Here is a 23,518-nt window from a genome sequence, read left to right on the forward strand (position 1 = left end):
ACTGAGTTCTCAAAATACTACACTTCACTCCTTTTCGAACTGCCCCCTCTAAAGCCGCCGCCGTCCTCCCCTGAGTCTGGTTATTCTCTATACTCCTATCCTGTTTTATGGCCACTCATCACTTTCCAGCAGACATACTCAGGGATACCACTATATCTCCTGTGTCAGGCACATGGCAGGCACGCAGTGGGCATTCAGCACACATTTGCACTGAATGAACGATTATGATCTAACCCAGAATTCCCAAATCTCCTGAAAATTGAGCATCAACTCCCTTCCAGGAAGTATTTCCAGAGTCAGTTAAAAAATCACTATAATAAACAAATGGCATGGCTTCTAAAAAAAAAAATCAATATCATTATAAAAGGGGAGGTGGGACTATGAGAGAAAATACAAGAGACGTAACCAAATACAATGTGCACATAATTTCCATTCTGATTCCACAAACTAACTGCAAAAAGACACCTTTGAGGTAATCAATTTGAATATGGGCTAGGTTTTACGTTATATTTTAAAATTACTGTTAATGTTAGGTATAATTGCATGGTGGTTATTTTTAAAAAATCCTCATCTGTTAGTTATCCATACTGACATATGAATCAACATATTTGAGATTTTCTTTATAATACATTATTAAAAAAAAAAACAACTCCAAACCAAAATACAGCAAAAAGTTGGAATAGGGGGAGGGACAAAGTTGGCAAAATGTTGGTAATTGTTGACACTGAATTTGGATTCATGGAAGTTTCATGCTCTTTCTACTTTTTGTAATTTTCCAAAAGAAACATATTTTAAATGTCACTGAAGCCCTTAAACCAGGATGTACCATCTTTTTTCCATTAACCAATTCAACTCAACTCATATATATGTTTTTTTTTTTTTGAGATGCAGTCTTCCTCTGTTGCCCAGGCTAGGGTGCAGTGATGCAATCTCAGTTCACTGCAAACTGCCTCCTGGGTTCAAGCAATTCTCCTGTCTCAGCCTCCTGAATAGTAGGGTTACAGGTGCCTGCCACCACTCCTAGCTAATTTTTGTGTTTTTAGTGGAGATGGGGTTTCATCATGTTGGTCAGGCTGGTCTGGAACTCCCAAGCTTAGGTGATCCACCTGCCTCAGCCTCCCAGATTGCTGGGATTACAGGCATGAGCCACCACACCCAACCTCAATTCATATTGATTGAAACTTTGCTGTGTTAAAGTGTGCTGATAGGATTTATGTAGCTCTGAGGGGTACAGAGCTACATCAGACTCAAATATCAAGTATGTACAAGATAAGTATCTATAGTAGTTTGCATTTGGCCACCTGGGCATGGAAAACCCTGACCCTTCCCAGATGCTGGATATGCTGATTCAACAAACTCTTGGGATCTGCTGTCTCACAGCCTTGGTCCTAAGGCTGACAACCCACCTTTACTAAAAAAGGGAAGGTGGGACTATAAAGGCTATCTTGGGAAAGGCACTTACTTTTTCCTCATTTATAAAAAGCAGCTAATGATAGTTATGAGTGTAAAGTAAGATAATCATAGTCTTAGCCTGGTGCCGGCCAAGTCTACTGATCAGGTGTCAGTGTTTATGGCTAACAGCATATCTAGTTGGGCAGCCCACCAGTAGTCCTTTGTGTGATTAGAAAAAGGTGTCCCTTTCTCAGGACTGGCATAGCCCTTAGCAGGGTGAAGGGCTTGGTGAGTGAAGGGACAGCTGTTTTTACCCCCCTAGCTGAGCTCCCTGGCATAGGGTTCAATCTGGACATCATATACAGGGCCTCTGAGTAAGTTTCCCAGGCTCACCCTGATCCCCACCAAATTTCCCAAGAGGAGTAAAAGCTCCAGAGCTTGCCTACAATTTAGCATGTGGGTGAATGTGCTCAGCATTCAAAAAGCATTTGGTGGTAACAACCAGCTTGTGCTTGGGGGTTGCTATGGCAGAACTGCAGGATTGAAAAAAAAGCAACTATGGGCAGATGCTTTGCAACTAATCTGCTCCCCCCACCCCACCCCCAATACCACCCCTCTTACGGCCACACTGCCCTGCCATCGTCAGTCTGAAGCTCACCAGGCTGGGGTCCTGTTAAACGTGCCATTCCTAGTGTTCAAGGGATACCAGACAATTATATTGATTAGTTTAAAAACATATTCTAATAAGCATATTCATATTCACTAAAAAGGGGCAACAGGGATGGTGACTAATTTACCAATGTAGATTAATTTGCTTGTTACAATCAGAATGAAAGATACTTTGTAACTGAGGTTGATTAAACCTTGTCTTGTCTCTTACTCTTCATTGGACTTCTCCTCCCCCTCCTTCCTCCCCCTCTTCCTTCTCCTTCTTCTTCTTCTTCAGTTAAAAGGCTAACACTGTTATCGTCAACAATCAGGCCATTCACTTCAGCATGTATTTTGCTATGCAGTGGATTGAAATGTACCATCCACATCCCAGCTGCAGGCGCCATTAATACTTCCATGGATGGCCACACAAGTGCACATCTGTTTTTTTGGTGCAGATGAAGTTAGAATGTGCCTGATTGTATACGGCCATTGCAGAGAGACACGTGCCTCACTCAAAGTGCTGTGCTATAGAGGAAAATGAAGATGGTTCATGTGTCCCATATTTAGACATGGAAAGATGCCACATGTAGACATTTGGAAATCTTAAAAATTCAAATACATTCCAATTATAGACTATGTGCAAAGCTGGAGAAATATTTCACAAGTTGGTTCTTTTGCCAACATTAGAGTGAAGGATCACAGAGAGCTGTCATCAGCATTAAAATCTTTACAAATTCTATGGCTTTAGCAAAACATCATATAAATACATATTCACTCATATATACAATATGCACACACATATAGTTGTACACATGTACAAAACTTGAAATACACCAGAAAAATGATAGGCCAAAAAATGTTACCTCAAATAGGCAAATGAAATTAAATCAAAGGTTACATATCAAGGTAGATCATAATAAGCAGAGCATATTACACAGTTGGTCTTGGACTAATTTGATAACTAAGCCTGCTGTCTCCCAGATAACAAGTGTAGGGAATTGTTAAATAAAGCAAATAGGATACGTTAAATGTATACATTAAAGCACGGTGTATGTCTACATTTTCTGAGGCAGGTCAGTCATAGTGAAGTTTCTTTCAAGACTCTGCCTAAAATATTGGCCCCAAGTGTGTCATGAATAACAGCCTCTCTACTTTTTAATATGTATCAAGTTCTTGAAGAGAACAAGATGCCTCCACTGTTGCAGGATTTTTTTTTTTTTTTTGAGACAGAGTCTTGCTCTGTTGCCCAGGCTGGAGTGCAATGGCACCGTCTCTGTTCACTGCAACCTCCGAATCCCAGGTTCAAGCAATTCTCCTGCCTTATCCTCCCAAGTAGCTGGGACTATAGGTGCGTGCCACCATGTTGGCTAATTTTTGTATTTTTAGTACAGACAGTGTTTCACTATGTTGGCCAGGCTGGTCTCGACCTCCTGACCTTGTGATCCCCTTGCCTCAACCTCCCAAAGTGCTGGGATTACAGGTGTGAGTCACCGCACCCAGCCAAAGGATTTTTAAAAAATCAAATAAAACTCTTAAAGAATATTGAATAAGTGCTAGGTTAGAGCTGGGAAGAATCAACACTTTGAGAATGTATTTTAAAGACCTTTTTTTTCTGAGATAGAGTCTCACACTCTCTTCCAGGTGGGAGTGCGGTGCTATCGGCTCACTGCAGCCTCAGCTTCTCAAGCTCAAGTGATCCTCCTACCTCAGCCTCCTGAGTATCTGGGACTACAGGCATGTGCCACCATGCCCAGCTATTGATTGATTGATTAGTAGAGACAGGGTCTTGCTGTGTTGCCCAGGCTGGTGTTGAACTCCTGAGCTCATGTGATCCTCTTGCCTTGAACTCCTGAGCTCAAGTAATCCCTCCCAAAGTGCTGAAATTACAGGTGTGTGCCACCACACCTGGCCTTAAAGAACTTCTAAAGATGCAATTAAACCAACTACTATATGCAAATATACTTTCTAATTTAAGAAACACTATTTTCTATCTCTAGATATACTCAACTGATCTTCTTTGATTTTTTAAATTTATTTTTTATTTTTTATTTATTTATTTTTTAAAGACGGAGTTTCACCATGTTGGTCAGGCTGGTCTTGAACTCCCAACCTCAGGTGATCCGCTCACCTTGGCCTCCAAAGTGCTTGGATTACAGGCATGAGCCACCACTTTTTTTTTTTTTCATAAAAAACTTTTTTGACACTCCCCCTCCCTCATCACCAAAGTGGTGGTTTTTTTTTGTTTGTTTGTTTGTTTGTTTTTTTTTCTGAGACAGAGTCTTGTTCTGTCGCCAGGCGCCAGGCTGGAGTGCAGCGGCGCGATCTCGGCTCACTGCAACCTCTGCCTCCCGGGGTTCAAGCAATTCTCCTTCCTCAGCCTCTGGAGTAGCTGGGACTACAGACGCGCGCCACCACGCCCAGCTAATTTTCATATTTTAGTAGAGACGGGGTTTCACTATGTTGGCCAGGATGGTCTCGATCTCTTGACCTCGTGATCTGCCCGCCTTGGCCTCCCAAAGTGCTGGGATTACCGGCGTGAGCCACCGCGCCCGGCCCTCCAAACTGGTTTTATTTGGGAAAATGAAAAAATATTTTGAGTTATTTCCAAGAAAGTCTCTACAGTGTGAATCCCAGGCAATCATGATTATCTAATATGTATATTATTAAGATAATTTTCTACTAACTCTGTGGTTCCCACTGCTTGCCTTTGGTCACTGCCTGTCTTTGGTCACTTTTATTTTTCTAGTTCCAAAGCAATAAATGCTCTTTACAAAAATTCATATAACATCCTACCACAGAGAAATCATTACTTAACAATTTAGTATCATGCCAGATGGTTTCCTAGCAAAACATGTTATCAAAACAGTGCTTATTGAAACAAAACAATTTATGTAATTTATTATTTATTTTCCCTTCTTACCATGAATATATCATGGATAACTTTCCTTATAGAAATACTTAGTTCTATAAGCTCATTTGTGTGTGTGTGGTTACATACTATGCTATTTTATGAATGTACCACAATTTATTTAACCAGTTCCCTAATGTGGGTAAATGAATATAAACAAATGCTTAAAAAAAATCCTTGCACATGCACCTTTGCGAATGTTTCCTATTTAAAATGCTTACTTATTAATAACCAGCTACATTTTCTCTATTTTTCAGATGGAGTCTTGCTCTGTCCCCCAGGCTGGAGTCCAGTGGCGCGATCTCGGCTCACTGCAACCTCTGCCTCCCGAGTTCAAGCGATTCTTTAATTTTTGTATTTTTAGTAGCGACGGGGTTTCACCATGTGAACCAGCATGGTCTCGATTTCTTGATCTCGTGATCCGCCCGCCTTGGCCTCCCAAAGTGCTGAGATTACAGGCATGAGCCATCGTGTCCGGACTGATGATTTTTAAAAATAGAGAAAATGGGTGGTGGCGCGGGCCTGTAGTCCCAGCTACCCGGAAGGCTGAGGCAGGAGAATTGCTTGAACCCGGGAAGCGGAGGTTGCAGTGAGCTGAGGTGGCGCCGGGACTCCAGCCTGGCGACAGTGCGAGACTCTGTCTCAAAACAAACAACAAAAAAAAAACTACAAATAAACCAAGAATTACGTAAATGACAAAGGGATTGGCAAATGAGCCTTGGAAAGTACGTGTTTCTATATTGCATGTTATCCAACACATATATTTCCAAGCCAGAAAATCTGCAGAAAAGAAATTCTGGGCGGAGGGATTCAGGATCACTTTCAACAACCCCTGCAAGCCTAGGACCACTGGGGGACAGAACCCCACGCCTGTGTCCTTTGAATTAGGCGCTGTTTGTGAAGGTTTGACCGAAGTCTGCATCTTTTTTCTCTTGCCCTTTTCTCCAAGCGACTGCTCTTCTCCTTCCAGTTACTGCGGAGGGCGTAGGATTCATTGCACCGCCATCGTTTTATACTTGTCCCAGAGGCAAAGGGAATTCAAGAGCTGAGAAAGATCCCATGCTAATTCTTAGTATGGCAGTGAACTGAAGACAACCTGTAAGACTGCAGGAGTCAAGTCAAACATGAAAACTGAGTAAGACTTCAAAACAAACATTATTTCTTTGCCATTTTGTTGGACAGTTTTTGATCGTTTTGTAATAGAACATTTTCATTCAGGACCTCTTTCCATGTTGCAATTTGCCATTGCATCATCCTCAAGTCATGGTATGTTTTTCAATGGGCTATTTGTTTTAGAGACTTTTTTCCTTTTCTTATTGCCAAATTCTGTGAACAATGAATTACTTCAGTGGGAAACGCCATACCATCTTCGCGGCAAGATCATGTGTGCAATTGTATTCCTTTGTGCTTTCATTGGTTTGGTTATGTGTTATAAAAGACAGCATTCTTACAGGACGAAACTGATAGACCGTGATGAAAAGAAATAAAATCCAAATGTGTTCTTTACCTCCCTGGACCTTGTGCTATTCACTGTTAGTGTGGAGTCACCAACCGCAGGGCTTAGGGAACTTGACCAAGGTCACGCAACTAGTAACGAGGAGAGCCAGGATTTAAACTCAAACATTCTGGCTGCAGGGTCCATATTCTTGAGATCACTCAAAAAAAAAAAAAAAATATATATATATATATATATATATATATATATATATATATTTTTTTATATATATATATATATATAGGCTAATTTTACCACACACGCCCAGCCAGCCCTGTGCTTAAGTAAAATGTTGAAAAATTAACAGCCTCTACTCAAGAGGAGAAATTTAATCTGAAGTCCCAAACAGACCCCTGGGAGGTGGAAGCATACCAAACTGAAAGCTGAAGATTAGAGTGAAGGCTGTATACTGAATGGTAGGCGTTCCAGATTCTGTTCCCTTTCGTGCTCCTAGAATGGTGGAAGTCACTTTTATCTACCCAAAGCAGAAGCATTCTTAGGAGGCTTCTCAGTCTTAGAAGAAACTAAATGGTCCCATTAAAAAAAAATACATCTGGGCATGGTGGCATAGGCCTCTGTAGTTCCATCTACCAGGGAGGCAGAGGCAGGAGGATCACATGAGCCCAGGGGGTTGAGGTTGCAATGAGCTATGATTGTGCCACTGCACTCCAGCCTGGGTGATGCAGTGAGACCTCATCTCCAAAATGAAAAAGAAAAAGAAAAAGAAAAGGAAAGGAAGGAAGGCCCTTCCAGTACTGCCTTTTGGGGTCACCCAAAGAAAAACCTAGATTACTGCCAGATCACCCTACCAAGGTCTACCTTACCAAACCTATCAATCACACAGTGTTAGAGAGCCTCATTCTTAAATACAAGTGAACAGTCAGAGATCACTAGACCATTTTCAAAAAGAAAAAGCCTGAAGCAAACAAAAACAAACAAATAAACAGAAAAAAGGAATTCAGAGGACACAGAAACAATACAAGGGGTAGAAGAAAAGTGTTTTAAAATTCACCATATTTAATATCTTCAGAGTAAAAAAAGATATTTCATGCATGAAATAAGAACAGGATATTTTTCTAAAAAAGAACAAGGAGGCTGGGCATGGTGGCTCATGCCTGTAATCCCAGCACTTTTGAAGGCCGAGGTGGGTGGATCACCTGAGGTCAGGAGTTCGAGACCAGCCTGACTAACATGGAGAAACCCTGTCTCTACTAAAAACACAAAATTAGCCAGGTGTGGTGGCGCATGCCTGTAATCCCAGCTACTCGGGAGGCTGAGGTAGGAGAATCGTTTGAACACAGGAAGCGGAGGTTGCGGTGAGCTGAGATTGTGCCATTGCACTCCAGCCTGGGCAACAAGAATGAAACTCCAACAAAAAAACACACAAACAAACAAAAACTTTTAATTTCCACTTGAAATTAAAAGTCTGAAAACACAAGATCTCAATGGCATTAAAGATAACAAAATTACAGTATCAATCTAAGTGGTGCAGTTTCCAGCCAACTGCAGTTCCAGAACACAGAACAAAGAAAATAAAAGGAAGGTTAGCAAAGATAAAAGTAGAGGACACTGGCCGGGCATGGCGGCTCACACCTGTAATCCCAGCACTTTGGGAAGCAGAGGTGGGTGGATCACCTGAGGTCAGGAATTTGAGACCAGCCTGACCAACATGGAGAAATGACATCTCTACTAAAAATACAAAAATTAGCTGGGTGTGGTGGCATGCACCTGTAATCCCAGCTACTCTGGAGGCTGAGGCAGGGGAATCACTTGAACCCGGGTGGCAAAAGTTGGAGTGAGCTGAGATCGTGCCATTGGACTCCAGCTTGTGCAAAAAGAGTGAAACTCCATCTTAAAAAAGAAAAAAAAAGAAGACAACTTCCTATAAATGAGAAGCATATACTTCCATATTTAAAAGAGCCAAGTGGCTGGGCACGGTGGCTCACACTTGTAATCCCAGCACTTTGGGAGGCCAAGACAGGTGGATCACGAGGTCAGGAGTTCAAGACCAGCCTGACCAACATGGTGAAACCCCGTCTTTACTAAAAATACAAAAAAAATTAGCCAGGCATCGTGGCACACACCTGTAATTCCAGCTATTCAGGAGGCTGAGGCAGGTGAATTGCTTGAACCTGGGAGGCGGAGGTTGCAGTGAGCCGAAATCATGCCACTGCACTCCAACCTGGGTGACAGAGGAAGACTCCATCCCAAAAAAAAAAGAAAGCCAAGTGATTAAAATAATTAATGGAAAAACCCCTCAAATCATGGCAAGTCACCATGAAATATGAGAATACACATTGAGAAAAACAGCTTACAAGGAAGGAAAAGGAGAGTGGGGCTGGCTGTGGAGGACCCAGCAGCAGTGGTAGAGGCTAGAAGGAATACAGGGCATAGTGGAGAGTGGTACGGAAGCATGGAGTCTCCTACAAAATTCTGAAGAAAAACAATTTTTTAACTGAGGATTCTATATCTAGCCAAACTATGAAGGGTTGGGGTAAAATAAAGACATTTTGGCTCTTTGGGAGGCTTAGCTGGGAGGATGGCTTCAGCCCGGGAGTTCGAGACCAGCCTGGGCAACACAGTGAGACTCCATCTCGAAAAACAGACAAACAAAAATAGCCAGGCATAGTGACAAGTGTCTGTAGTCCCAGTTACTTGGGAGGCTGAGGCAGGAGGATCACTGGAGCCCAGGAGGTCAAGGGTGCAGTGAGCCATGATCATGCCACTATACTCCAGCCTGGGCAACAGAGTGAGACTCTATCTCAAAATAAATAAATAAAAATTTAAAATTTAAAAAGCAAGGGGCTCAGAAATTACCTTCCATGTACCCTTTCTTAAGAAACTACTGGAGGATTTATTTCACAAAAACAAAATTAAACCAAGAAAGGAAAAGATATGGGTTCTAGGAAAAGAAAATCTAATGTAGAAGAATTACAAAAGCAAGCCCCAAACAATAGCATCTTGGGGCTGGAATAAAACCATTTCAAACGAGTGGGACTGAGAACTAGGAGGGGAAAATCTCAGAGGGAGTGGAGAAGTGGAACCCATAAAGTATTTGGAATGTTTTGAATAAAACAAAAAAGTTTAATATTCGTGTGACATATCTGTTAGAACACTTGAAGAAAACTAACAATAAACCCATAGAAAATCTAGTAGAAAAAAATGAAGTAACAATTAGCTCTGTATAAAAAACAAATCCAGCCTATAAAAGAAAACGTAACTATAGTAAACTACTTGACTCAGCAGTGACAATATTTACATGGTCCTAGTAATAGACTGTACTATAAGTAAGTTATGGGAAAGGAAAGACAGAAAGTAGAATGTAGGAGAGAAAGCTAAGTTCTCATCTACTATAACTGAGAGTCAACAGATAATACCAAAACTTGATCAGTAATCAGTGTTATATGTAAGGACATTTCAGGAAGGATATATGAGAGGCTGGTAATATGGTTGCCTGCCAAGAGAAAATTTGGGAGGCTTGGGACCAGAGCAGGAAAGAGACTTTGACTGTTTTTACCTTTTTTTCTTGAATGTTGAACTATTTTAATAAAAGAAGGAAAAATGTAAGAGAAAAAAGATAGTTTTTAGAAACATGGAAGCAACTAGCAGAAAAATAGCTAAGAATGTTGAAAGGGGCTGCCTTTAGGGTAGAAGACTCTTCCAGTAAGGAGAAAAGAGACTGCTGTATTTAGCTATAAGCTTTTAAAAGTACCACCTTATTTTAAAAAATTAAGTCCATGTGAGCTGGGCATGGTGGTTTATGCTTGTAAATGTAATCCCAGCACTTTGGGAGACTGAGTTGGGAGGATTGCTTGAGCCTAGGAGTTCAAGGTTACAGTGAGCTATGGTTGTACCACTGTACTTCAGCTTAGGTGACAGAGAGAGACCCTGTCTCAAAACAAAACAAAACAATTAAGTGCATGTGTTTATATAAGTAAAAAGTTATTAAAACAATGCTAGAATATGAGAACTGCTTTTTGGGGAGAAGTTAACTTAATTGTACAGATAAACTAAATTAGGTAAACACAAACTTGCCACAGTAAGAAATTTGTGCAATCCCAAGCCAAGTGAGCAAAATGCTAATGCCCTTAATAACTGTTTTTTATTTTCCCACAACATTGTCTTAAAGGGTACAGTCTAAAATGGATTTGTATGTGAATAACAAAAATACAGCTGAAATCACAAAGTAGGGATATGTTTCCTAGGCTTCTTTAGTTTGCAGCACATGTTTTGAGATGTAAATCTAGGTTAGGTGCAGTGGTTCATGCCTATAATCCCAGCACTTTGGGAGGCTGAGGCAGGACGATAGCTTGAGGCCAGGAGTTTGAGACCAGCCTGGACAACATAGTGAGACCTCATCGCTAGAAAAAATAATAATAATAAATTAGCTAGGCATGGTGGCTCATGCCTGTAATCCCAGCTACTCAGGAGGCTCAGGTGAGAGGATCGCTTGAGCCTAGGACATGGAGGTTGCCAAGATTGTGCCCCTGCACTCCAGCCTGGCCAAGAGAGCAAGACCTGTCTCTAAGAAAAAAGATGATGTAAATCTAGAAACTAATCCTATGATAATTTTAGAGAAGCAATAATCTACAAGTTTCAGATACTTACAGTAACCACTGAACTGCATTAGATCAACTAAACAAAGTAGTCAGCTGTGGCTACATATACTCGGTAATATAAAAGTTATTTTTTTCCCTATAAATTCTTAGAAAAACTAAGTTCTTACATGATAGGATTCCACTTCCAAAAATCTTACCTCTTAGAAAGACATCCTTTTCACCCTCAATTCTGGAGAGCATGGTACATGTCCCAATGTGTTTCTCTAATTTCACATAATTCACTGGCAACTGATCACTTGGGCACAAGTAGCCACATGAAAATTCCCCTCAGGTGGCATCTTGGGTTCAAGCCCTATTGGAGCTCTTAGAGCTGCCTCACTGCGAAGAAGAGGACTTCCTATTACTGACGTGTGGTGTTAACTCAGGCTACAAAAGAGGCCAATGCCTGAAGTCCACTTGCTCTGCCACAGTTCAGAAGCTACTGTTTCTCATTTACTCACTCACTCATTGTAATGGCTAATTTTATGTATCTATGTGCCTGAGCCATGTGGGGCCCAGATATTTGGTCAAACATTATTCTGGGTATTTCTATGGGAGTCTTTTTGCATGAGATTAGCATTTTCATCAGTAAAGCAGATCACCCTCCATAATGCAGGTGGGTCTTACCTAACTAGTGAAGGTGCCACTAGAACAAAAGGATGAATGCTTTCCTGTGTAAGAGAGAACTTTCCAGCAGATGGTCTGTGGACTTTCGCTGCAGCATTAGCTCTTCCTGTCTGAAGATTGAGGCCACAAACTGTGGCTCTGAAGGCCTTGGAATTGGAACCCTGGCTTTCCTTGGATCTCTAGCATGCTGGCCCACCCTATGGATTACACATATGAGCCATATGTGTAATCATATGGCTCCATAATCATATGAGCCAATTTCTTATAATAAATCTCTTTATATATCAGTATCCATATCCTCTATATCTGTATCATCTATATTTCTATATGTCTATATCTCCCACTGGTTCTGTTTTTCTGGAGAACACTGATACACTCAATTCAAACAAATATTTCTTGAAGATGTACTATATGCCAAGCAGCAAGCTAAATGACTAAGTGCCAGAATAAAGAGTTAAAACTACAGTCCTTACCCCTGAAAGTTTAGAAATTTGGCAAGAATGCAGACAACAAATAGCTTTTCCTTAAAGTAAGCTGGCCAAGTTCGTCCCACACAGAGAGAATGTGCACATGAATTTCATTTAGGAGGTATACGCTTAATCATAATCAGAGTCTGGCCAAATTTGCTTAAGCACTCGTTTTTTTTTTTTCCAGTGGATGGAAGTTTCCAGTGAAATATTGCAACTTTTCATTCCCTAATAAGTTAGCTACAGAGGACAATTGTACATTGATTTGCTCTTGATCCACGGAGCAACCCTTGCTAATGCTTTTGTGTCAGTCTTAGACATAATTGACCATCTTGGAATACTGCCCAATATGCAGTCATCTAGGAAATTTTTTGGACCTGCCTTGTAGCAGTTGGCCTGTGAGAACCAAATGCTACAAAGAAAACTAATAAGTGTACTAGTTTTGTCTGTGAGAGTTCTTTGAGCATGAACCATTCACTAAGCAGGGAACTCTAAGGGGAGCAGAATATTCCAAAGGATTCTGCTGTGCATCATGTCATATGTAGAGTATATCAGAAAGAGCAATGCTTTTAAAGTCAGATATGACTCCATCTCCTACACCTGCTTCTGAATAGCTAGCGACTTTGCAGAATGTGCTCAATCTTTCTAAGCCTCAGTTTTCCCATCTCTAAAATGAGGACAATACCTTTTCATAGAACTCCTGTTAGGGCTGAATGGGATCATGCATGCACAGTGACAGGAATGATGCCTACTATATAGCACGCATGCTCAATTCATGGAGGTTCTTTCTAGCACAAAGCTTTGGTGTATCTTTGATTCATCTCTGGGCTTGTAAAAGCAGTAGGGGCTGGTTATAAACATTTGCTTGCAAAGTGTTTCCATATAAATAGAGTCTCCATCTCAAAATTTTGTATTGTGGTTTTAGAACAAAGGAGTTATTTTAGTTTAAAGTACAACAAAATCTTTGTTCCTCAGAATACTAGAGAATGAGCAGTAAATGGATGTTCAGAGTCTGGTCAGTGAAGAGTTAATCACACTGGCAGGATGAGCATGCCCAGTCTTCCTCTCCCTCCCAGGGAAACATAAAAATGCAATTGAAAGAACAGAAATTGAAGTCTAAAATTATTGTTTGTGAGCTAGAGAGCTAGCTCCCAACCCTCCCCTCCCCTTTTTAAAAATGAAGCCTGGCCAAGCATGGTGGCTCACTCCTGTAATCGCAGCATTTGAAGAGACTAAAGTGGGAGGATCAGATCACTTGGGCTCAGGAGTTCGAAACCAGCCCTGGGCAACATATGGAGACCCTTGTCTCTACAAAAAATAAAGAAATTTTAAAAATTAGTCAGGTGTGGTGACGCACACCTGTAGTCCCAGCTACTTGGGAGGCTGAGGTAGAAGGATTGCTTGAGCCTGGGTGGTTGAGGCTGCAGCTAGCCATGATTATACTACTGTACTCCAGCCTAGGTAACAGGGTGGGACCTTGTCTCAACACAAATAAACAAAAAACTCCTTGAGGCCTAGATGGCCAGCATGGTGGCTCATGCCTATAATCACAGCACTTTGGGAGGCTGAAGTGGGAGGATGCCTTGAGGCTAGGAGTTCGGAATCATCCTGGGCAACACAGTGAGACCTCATGTCTTAAAAATGAGGCCTGGTAGAAGACATACAGGAGGCCAACAAACACATGAAAAAATGCTCATCATCACTGGTCGTTAGAGAAATGCAAATCAAAACTACATTGAGATACCATCTTACGCCAGTTAGAATGGTGATCATTAAAAAATCTGGAGACAACAGATGCTGGAGAGGATGTGGAGAAATAGGAACACTTTTACACCGTTGGTGGGAGTGTAAATTAGTTCAACCATTGTGGAAGACAGTGTGGCGATTCCTCAAGGACCTAGAAATAGAAATTCCATTTGACCCAGCAACCCCATTACTGGGCATACATCCAAAGGATTATAAATCGCCCTACTATAAGGACACATGTACACAAATGTTCATTGCAGCACAGTTTACAGTAGCAAAGACCTGGAACCAACCCAAATGCCCATCGATGATAGACTGGACAGGGAAAATGTGGCACATATACACCATGGAGTATTATGCAGCCATCAAAAACGATGAGTTCACGTCCTTTGTAGGGACATGGATGAACCTGGAAGCCATCATTCTCAGCAAACTGACACAAGAACACAAAATCAAACACCGCATGTTCTCACTCATAGATGGGTGTTGAACAATGAGAACACATGGACACAGGGAGGGGAGCACTATACATTGGGGTCTGTTGGGGGGAAATAGGGGAGGGACAGTAGGGGGTGGGGAGTCGGGGAGGGATGGCATGGGGAGAAATGGCACATATGGGTGAAGGGGAGGAAGGCAGCAAATCACTGCCACATATGCACCTATGCAACAATCTTGCATGTTCTCCACATGTACCCCAAAACCTAAAACGCAATAAAAAAAAAAAAAGAGAGATTGGATTCTAAAAAAAAAAAATGAGGCCTGGAAAACTCTAAAAATCTCTGTAGTAGCTCACAAGACTTATTTGCTTCCTTTGAAGAAGCTAAGGAGATTGGTGATTTTTGCTAGACTGTCTCAAAAGTGTTTATTTCTAGAAACTTGAAGCTTTGTTGTATCTCGAATTCATCTTCGTGCTTGCAAAAGCGGTTGAAAAGCGTTAGATAACAGCTTATTCTACTCAATTATAAAGTTTAACAAAGATTAACTCTAGGGAGTTAAGGAAAGGGGAGAGGAAAAGCAGGGGAAATTTTCAGAGATACAGTTCACTTAGAAGGTCATAAAAAGATGGTTCAAAATGCAGCGTGAACATGGTAACTGACTCATAGTCTAAAAATTACACTAAACAGTTCAGGGAAGTTGTAAAATAGAGATACAACAATGGAAACATTACTCATCACCAAACCAAAAACATAGCAAAGTTGTAACTCTAACTTAAAATAGCTAAAAATAATGGATTGTGGGAAAATGTTCAAGAATATCACACTAATGGAAATAGATGATCATATGTATTTGATAAATATTTTCAAGCACTGAATTTTATAAAGTTTATTTCTTGTGTCATCAACTAGTAGGCATAGCTTATCATGTTATTAAACTCAGAGCTACTGTTAGCTCTTCAGAAAGGCTGGAGATAATGCAGTGCTGACCGTAGACCACACGGCTTACTGACAAACCATCTTGGGAGATAGTCTTCTTACAGATTTAGAAAAGTATATTCAAATTTTGATGAATCTTTTCAAGTGTTAAAGTTTGAGTTACAAGCACAAGAGCAAAGAAAAAAAATCTAAGCAGAGATTCGAATGGTCATATAAGAATTTTTAGGCCAGGTGTAGTGGCTCATGGCTGTAATCCCAGCACTTTGGGAGGCTGAGGCTGGAGGATTGCTTGAGCCCAGGGGTTCAAGACCAGCATAAGCAACATGGCAAGACCCTCTCTCTTCAAAAAATAATTTTAAAAAATTAGCCAGGTGTGGTGGTGCACACTTGTGGCCCCAGGTACTCAGGAGGCTGAGGCAGGAAGATCACTTGAGCCCAGGACCAGGCAGCAGGAGCCATGATTATGCCACTGCACTCCAGCCTGGGTGACAGAATGAGATTCTGTCTCTACAAAAAAAAAAAAAAAGATTTTGTAAAAATTCAATAAACTTTGAATGTAAGGTGGTCCAAGTAAGCTTTTACTTCCCAAAGCTACCATAGGTGGCTTCATATGGTCTCGAGAACAAGTTCAAAGTTCTCATTCTGATATTGAAGTAAAATAGAGTCCCATTTTATGTCTTTGTCCCGAAAACAATACTCATCACAGATTAATCATCTGTATGCAATTAACAGTGCTGGACAATTTTCTTAATCCTTAGAACAACCTGTAATGGCTGGGAAGTTCATTTACAGATGAGAAAACTGAGACACTGCATCTTTTTTTTTTTTTTTTTTTTTAAAGATGGGGTTTCACCATGATGGCCAGGCTGGTCTTGAACTCCTGACCTGAGGTGATCCACTCACCTCGGCCTCCCAAAGTGCTAGGATTACAGGCGTGAGCCACCGCGCCCGGCAAGACAGCAAATTGCTCAAGGTAACACGCCTTTGGAATACAAACCCCAACCACTGGTCTCCAGGAAGAAAGCCTGTCTTCTTCTCCCCATGTCAAGTGAGTTGCCAAATCCATGCTTGAGCCACTGCTCAAGCTGTTTGCCTTTAGGTGAAAAGCATCTCCACCTTCTCTGCTTCCCTTCCAGTTCTAGATCACCCCTCGAAGACCTAGAGCCAGCACTTGTAACCTGATTGTGTCCAAGAATGTCAATCTCCCCTCTTCTAGACTGGTGTACAGCAGGCTATCCGCCCACTTGTTCGAGCATTTGATTAGCCAGTCTAGCACTCCACCTGATACTTTGCTTTATTTTTTATCTGTTTTTAATTGGTGTAAACATTTCTTCTAAACATGATGGCAAGAGATATTTTTTAAAAATTGTCACATGCTTCCTTTTTTTTATTCTTAGTAGAATAAGCTAAATTTTCTGCATTTTTGTTGCCCATTATATATCCCTATACCTTAAGAGGAGAATTTACTTTTTGATTTGCCACTATATGATGATGAAAATAATCTACTTTAAATAAAATGTCCAATGAAATCATTTTTACAAACCAATTACAGTTCATAGGATTGCATGATTGAGCTTTACTAATATACTTATTAATTTAATATAACAAGAATTATTGATCATTCAGGGCAGGGTTGAACTGAATAGTTGCATTTTAGCCAACAGTATGAAATTTCCCCTTCAGTGATTTTTCTACTACCACCATGACAAGGTTCAAAGCAAAAGACTGGAGTTTTACCTTCTCTCTCTGTCCCTGGACACACTTAAGTAGATCTTCTGTTAAGCAGTAAATTTGCCAGAAAGAAAGAGCCAACAGGAAAGCTCTCGAATAGAGGCAACTGGATAAACTATCTCAAGAAAAAACACGAGCTGATTGTGTAAATCCTGGCTGACAAGCCAGAATTCTCCACAGGGAACCTGTCATTACCAAGCCAGAAATGGACAGAGCCTGACATTCTAGGTGCCAGTGCAAAGCAGTGGATGATATTTAACCACCACCCTGGACAGGAAGACAGGAATATAGATCCCCCAGGTTGGTCCCATGCCTGAAAGGAACATGTAGGAAGAACCCTGCGTGCAGCCCATTTTGGGGCACAGCTGTGAGGCTGCTTAGTGGCTTGAAGTGAGGCACTGTGAAACTGTTAAATGGGCCTCAGAACACCCCACTATACATCCCCTGGTCCTTGGGATCTGGTCTAGCTGGTGGTAGAGGCTGATGCGGTGGAATGTGCCGATCTGTGGTTCCAGGAAAAGAATCAACCACTTTTTTCAGGCAGTCACTGAGAGAGACAGAGATTATGCCAGGGTAGAGCATCTCAGCCCCAACCTATGGTTTTGGCAGCTCAATGAATATTGGGGCTAATGTGGCTTCTGCTCCTCCAAGAAACATATTTCTGTGTTTGACAACCAGAATCCAACCAAACGCCTGGATCTTACCTCCTTTCCTTTTCCCTGGGCCATTTATACATTCTAACTTCAAAACTACTTTTCCCTTTTCATTGATAGTGAAATCTTTGGACCACAAGCCAAAGATCTGACTTTGGAGAACCAGAACGCTGGCAAAAGGCCTGGAGACAGCATGGCCATGGCTTTGGGAGGTTTTTTGTGACCTTTGGAGGGAAACTTGACACCTGTTCACAGTCACTCTGCTTTTGCCTCCTTAGTCTGTGGGAACTGAAAACAGGTAGCTGCTTAAGGATGTGGATTTCATTTATATACAGTGCAACCTTGCTAAACAATGCCGTTTTGAACAAAGCTGGCTTCTGTGTATCAGCACGGGCGCAAGTGCCCATCTCCTCTGTGCCGCATCTCTGCCACTTTGCACACAAAGGTCTCCATGCCACCCGGGAAGGCTCTCAGTGCCTCATCATTGGGTAGGAAGGGAGTTGTCACCCTGGTCTTAGCACTACAGCAGGGTGGGCAGGCAGGGCTGGGGAACACCGGAGAGGCAGGTGATCTGCCTTCCTGTTACTTCACCACCCGGCCCCACCATCCAGAGTACAACAGCCCTAACCCACAGAGGAGAGGCAGGGAGAGTCCAGCCAAGGCACAGTGCAAGTCCTCCTGGATTTTTTTTTTTTTTTTTTTTTTTTTTACCTCTGGCCAAGACATTCTTGTCCATGCAGAGAGTTGTCGAGTGCTCCTCTTTGGTGATGGAGACATACTATATTCCACGGCTTGTGTGGCTTACAGAAGGCTAGAGGGAAATTCAAGAGATGTGTGAACTGGGGATTTTGGAATCTCATTTGTAAGAATCATACTTCAACATTGGTGCTGCTTATAAGTTTGTATGTATGGTTAATCCATATTCCTCCCCTCCCCTGCAACAGATGGGGCACCAGGAGGCAGCTTCAGGACACTTCCCAGGCCCCCTGAACCCCACTAACCCCATCTTCACCACCAGTGGAGGCAGCAAGGGAGCTGTGAGTGGTGGATGTGGGGGAGGTGGCAGATGTGGTTAAGAATGGTTAGAATTCTCACTATGTTACAATCTCTAGGGCAGCCTCCTTAATTTATAGCCAGGAGAAGATTAGGGAACTAGAAAATGTTCCTTTATTTAAACTATCCAGAGAGATCTATAGAGCGGTAGACACTCGGCCGGGAAGACATGACATGCCTTTAGAAAGACTGAGGCCAAGAAGTGTTTCTTCAGGTTAAAAAGAAAGCATCACATCATAAAACTGAAGCTAGGAGAGGCCCTGGGAGAGCTCCCATTCACACCCCTTACCCACAAAGAAGGCAAAAGTCTGGCTGTGGTTGCCTAGTCTGGCCGGGGTCCAGCTTCAGCTGGGGTGTTTTATTCAGCAAGCACAAAACATTTTAAAATGTTTTACTCTTAATTAATTGCCAATCTCTAAAGATCTGGAGATGTCATATTTGCAAATTAAAAAACTGAAAATTCCAGCTTCCCTTGGCCAATCAGAAGATATGGTGAAGCTGGCTGACACTGAGTGTGGCTCACAACTGGCTGACATTGAGTGTGGCTCACAGCTGCCTCCACACCAAATGAACCCCAGCAGGTCCTGGCCCTCTTCAGATATCTATGCTCCCCACCTGGGCCTGCAGTGGTAGACTTTGTCCTCTTGGGCATGGACCCATGTTTCTCTACCTACTGTTTTGCCTAGGGAGCTCTGAGAACAGATCCATACCCAGGCTCAGACCAGTTAAGTCAGAATCTTGGAGTCTGGGGAAGGACCCAGGCTCAGAGGAGTTTTTAAGTTCTCAGGTGATTCTAGCCTGCAGCCAGGGTAAAGAATGGCTGGGCTGAAAGGCAGATGATAAATTGTTCTCTTCTAGATGCTTCTTGGTGGTTAATTTTACTCTTTTACCATTTTATAAGTGCTTCACTATGTCCAATCAAAATCTGGTATTCTCTTACTCCATCCTTCTCAGCCCCTCACACATGTGACAGTAACTAAGTCGTCCCTCCACCTTCTCTCCCTAAAACAGCCTCGGTCCTTTTAGTCTCTCCTCTTTCTGCTTCATTATTTGATTCTGAACCCCTTCCCTCCAATTTCTGCATATTCTTTTTAAGGTACTGTGGACAAAATTAGGAACAAGACCCTAACCATTATTTTACTGGAGTAGAATTCAGTAGAAGTATTTATTTCTAGTTCTAATATGTCATATGTAATATCTCAGAATCACATTTATTTCTTTTAACCACATTTCTACTTAGTCATCATCTGGTTTTTATTAACAAGAAACTCATGTGCAAAAATCTGAGAAACCCCACTCTCGGATGCAAAACCAAAATTTGGGGCAATTTTTTTTTTTTTTTGAGACGGAGTCTCTCCCTGTTGCCCAGGCTGGAGTGCAATGGCACAATCTCAGCTCATAGCAACCTCCGCCTCCCAGGTTCAAATGATTCTCCTACCTCAGCCTCCCGAGTAGCTGGGATTACAGGCATCTGCCATCACTCCCAGTTATTTTTTGTATTTTTAGTAGAGATGGGGTTTCATCATGTTGGTCAGGCTGGTTTTGAACTCCTGACTTTGTGATCCACCCGCCTCAGCCTCCCAAAGTTCTGGGATTACAGGTGTGAGCCACCGTGCCTGGCCAATTTGGGGCAAATTTAAGCACCAAATGTCAAGTATTATTTTTGAGGTAGACAGACATCAACCTTTCCCTAAAGCCATAACCTGGTAAATAAAATTAAAGAGACCATATATGTCCATAATGATTTCAGTTCTTTACCTATAAATTAAGTAATTTACAATCAATTGGTTAGTGTATTTTTAGGCAAATTCTAAGCTATACTGATCACTAGTTTTCTGAGGATTGTTATATTTTAATTTTTCCACTTTATAGTCTTTCTTTCTTTTCTGCTTGCTCTCATTAAGTCAACCTTCAAATGTCAGGTTAAAAGAAAAGCTGCTTGGTGGGAGATGGAAGACATGCAGAAATCTTAGCCTATCTCTTAGGCTAGGAGTTAGATATTACTTTGATGGATGGATATTACCCTGTTACACCCCTTTTATGGTTGACAAAACGGAGACCTGGAAAGTTTAAGCAGCTTGTTCACCGTTCATTGCTCACACTCCCAACACAGGGTCCTGGCTCTGGCAGGCCCCTCTAGGGAAGGCGAGGTCTTCCATTGGTCATCAGCCCCTGACCGTGGAGGCCAGACACCATCAAGAAATCTGAGCCTCAGAGACTGCAGTAGTTAGACTTCAGGTCCCTTAAGAGAAGAGCCTGCCTCTTAACACATATTTGGGCCTGAGCCTGCCTCTGTATCACATATCTGGGGTGAGCCAAATCAACACAGAAATGCACTTGAAACATTAAACAGGACTTTCTGAAACCACGTGACTCTGTGAAACCCTCCTCGGAACCTTTAGGAAGGGGCCAAGTTTCTTTAAGAAATGTGTAAACCACGGAGAGACCCTTGCATGATGCCAGCTCTGTAAACTGGAAACCTTGACTAGAACTAAATATAAAACTAAGTTGAACTTTAGGATTCCTTCTAGCAATCGATAATAAGGGAAAAAAAAATCCACACCCACTCACACTCATATATTGGGGAGAAAGGAGGGGATTGAGGTCTTTTCACTATGTCTGGTCTGCAAAAAAATGTCTGCCCTGTTAAAACAAACACATTTGTGCCAAGAGAAGGAAGAAACGAGTTCTGCCCGGGGCGAGAGACTGAGGTCCGCAAGGCTCAGAAATCCCAAAGGCGATGAGATCTCAAAGGAACCCGGACGCGCCCACTCTGGGGCTGGGACTAAGCGGCGCGCGCTGCTCCCTGAGACGCCGCCACGCCCGTGTTCCAACAGGACCGGCCACGGCCGCCACTGCGCAGCGCACAAAGGTCCACACGGGCGGGAACGCTGGTCTCATCTCGTTGTTTTGAGCCAACCGTAAACCGCGGCTTCTCTCCATTTGCAAAAAGGACCGGAAAGATAGGGGGCGGGACAGGGCTTGCCTGCCCTGGCTGCCTAGGCCCAAGGTTCTTTCCTTTGTGTGTGGATCCCCAAAGCACAGGGCCGTTCCAAGCCGGGCGCTGGCCACCCGGCGCTCACGCCCCCGTCTGCAGCCTTCGGGCTGTCGCCTCCTCGCCAGCGCGCACCACCTCCAGACGAGGCGTGGCGACGCGCGTCTGGGGCCCTCCCGCAGCCCCGCCGCACGCGCGCCCGCCTCTCCTGTCCCTGCCTTTCGGTCCCCACCACGGGTTTGGAAGCTTTAAGCGCCCAGCCGCCTGCCAGCAGCGCGGGGGCCGCAGATACTCACGTTTCCAGTTGTGTCCCGAAGCGCGCACGGCCCCCGCCGCTGAAATTAGAAAGAAGCGAAAAGAGCTCTGAGAGCCGCCTTTCAGGCAGCGAGAGGTGACAAGCAGGCGGCCAGCTGAAAGCCCCTCATTTTCAGCAAGCTCACTCAAAATGCTCCTCAGTGCCGCCAGCGCAGCTGCCAGGTTTAATAACTGTGTCAGACAGCCCGCCCCTCCCCCATAAGGAGCCACAAAGATGACAGGCGGGGGGACTAAATCCGCATGCCCAGCCGCAGTCACCCGGCCTCAGCCCCAGCGACGCCGCCGCCGGAATGACTGCTCAGGGAACGACCAGAGAAAGGGGCGACTGCCAGCCCTGACTTAGGAATTCTTCAGAAACCTCTTTCTTCACTCCGAGCAGAAATCGGATCTTTCTCCTAACAGCATTTCTGAAACAAAACAAGAGGCAGGCGCCTTTCCAGTTAACCTAACCTGTATTTCAAATGCAAAAGGCGCTTTCGCAGCAACCTTCATCCCTGTTTCTACTGGATTTCTGGGCATCGTAGTACATTCTGCGCACCATGCAAAGCTCAAGAAGCTCATTCAACTGCTCCGCTCCCGTTTCAGTGGCGCGTACCAACGCTCGCGTCTGTCCCCAGGACCCTGGCCAACAGAACCTTACTGTCTGAGGGGGCTCCTTGGCAGTTCCTTCTTGATTTGGATCATTTCCAAAGCGCGGGCAGCTCCTCGAGGGCGACTGAACCTTATCGAGCAGGAAGGAATCAGTGGTTCTGTTTTGCAAGTGGAATATTAAAGTACTCCACCGAAAGTAGTATTTTATAACATATATATATGTTTATGTATAAGAGACTGATCCTGACCGCGCGGCAGCCCGGCGGCCACACCCCAGGCCCCCAGTGCCCCGGCTCCGCCCCGAGAGCCCTTCCCCGCGAGGCCCGGACAACCGCACCTGCCTCTGCGGGGTGTGGTTTCCCTGGAAACTCCGGAGAGCTGGTTCTCGCTCCAGACACGCGCGGTTCCCCTGACAACTGCAATTTAGCACTAGGCCTTCTAAGAGGAATGTCCGTGAATGCCTGTTTTAAATCACAGATTCAAAGAGATTTACGAGGGTGATTGGGCAGGAATAAGACGGCAGTGATTTGGGGGAAAGGAAGAGGGGCCGCGCGAGCCTGAGTGGGGTCAGTGGCTTTCGCAGGCGAAGGGAGTGCATCGCTCACCCTTCCCTACCAGTGAGTTAATACCTGGCTTTAGAATGAATTTCATCATTCTCTTCAGCTTATTTTCTTTTCTCTACTTATTTTCCTTAAGATACTATTTAAACAGTTATTAACAGTTATTTTTGCATCGACAGAGCACTAGCTGGCTCCAGGTAGGAGTGAGGAGAAGCCCGTACAGAGATGTGTGAAACAGAGGGGAGACTTCCTGGGAATATTTGGCTATAGATGATCTCGTGCACAGAAAGTCAAGAATTGTTTCAAATACAATCTTGCACCATCAGGCTATGATGGTTATGAAATTTCACTCATGTTTTCAGT

The 23,518-nt window shown here is 43.1% G+C and overlaps 1 protein-coding gene across 3 annotated transcripts in view; it reads right to left on the minus strand.

The window, feature by feature from the left end:
* TRIM2 (tripartite motif containing 2) overlaps positions 1-22,179 on the minus strand; it is a 198,287-nt gene extending 176,108 nt beyond the window's left edge. Inside the window, exon 1 of one of the 3 annotated variants that reach the window (XM_012448541.2) lies at positions 21,986-22,179. Coding sequence is in view for 2 of the 3 variants with exons in the window: in XM_064383809.1 (XP_064239879.1) it covers positions 18,353-18,367 (15 nt within the window). In the remaining variant the exon portion in view is untranslated. Of the gene's footprint in view, positions 1-18,352; positions 18,412-21,985 lie in introns of those variants that run through there. The other 2 variants (XM_064383809.1, XM_012448529.2) reach the window with 2 other exon arrangements.
* Positions 22,180-23,518: the final 1,339 nt, after the last annotated feature.

Source organism: Aotus nancymaae, unplaced genomic scaffold (assembly GCF_030222135.1).
Source record: "Aotus nancymaae isolate 86718 unplaced genomic scaffold, 86718_ANA_hifiasm-v0.15.2.pri h1tg000033l, whole genome shotgun sequence".
NCBI classification, from domain to species: domain Eukaryota; kingdom Metazoa; phylum Chordata; class Mammalia; order Primates; family Aotidae; genus Aotus; species Aotus nancymaae.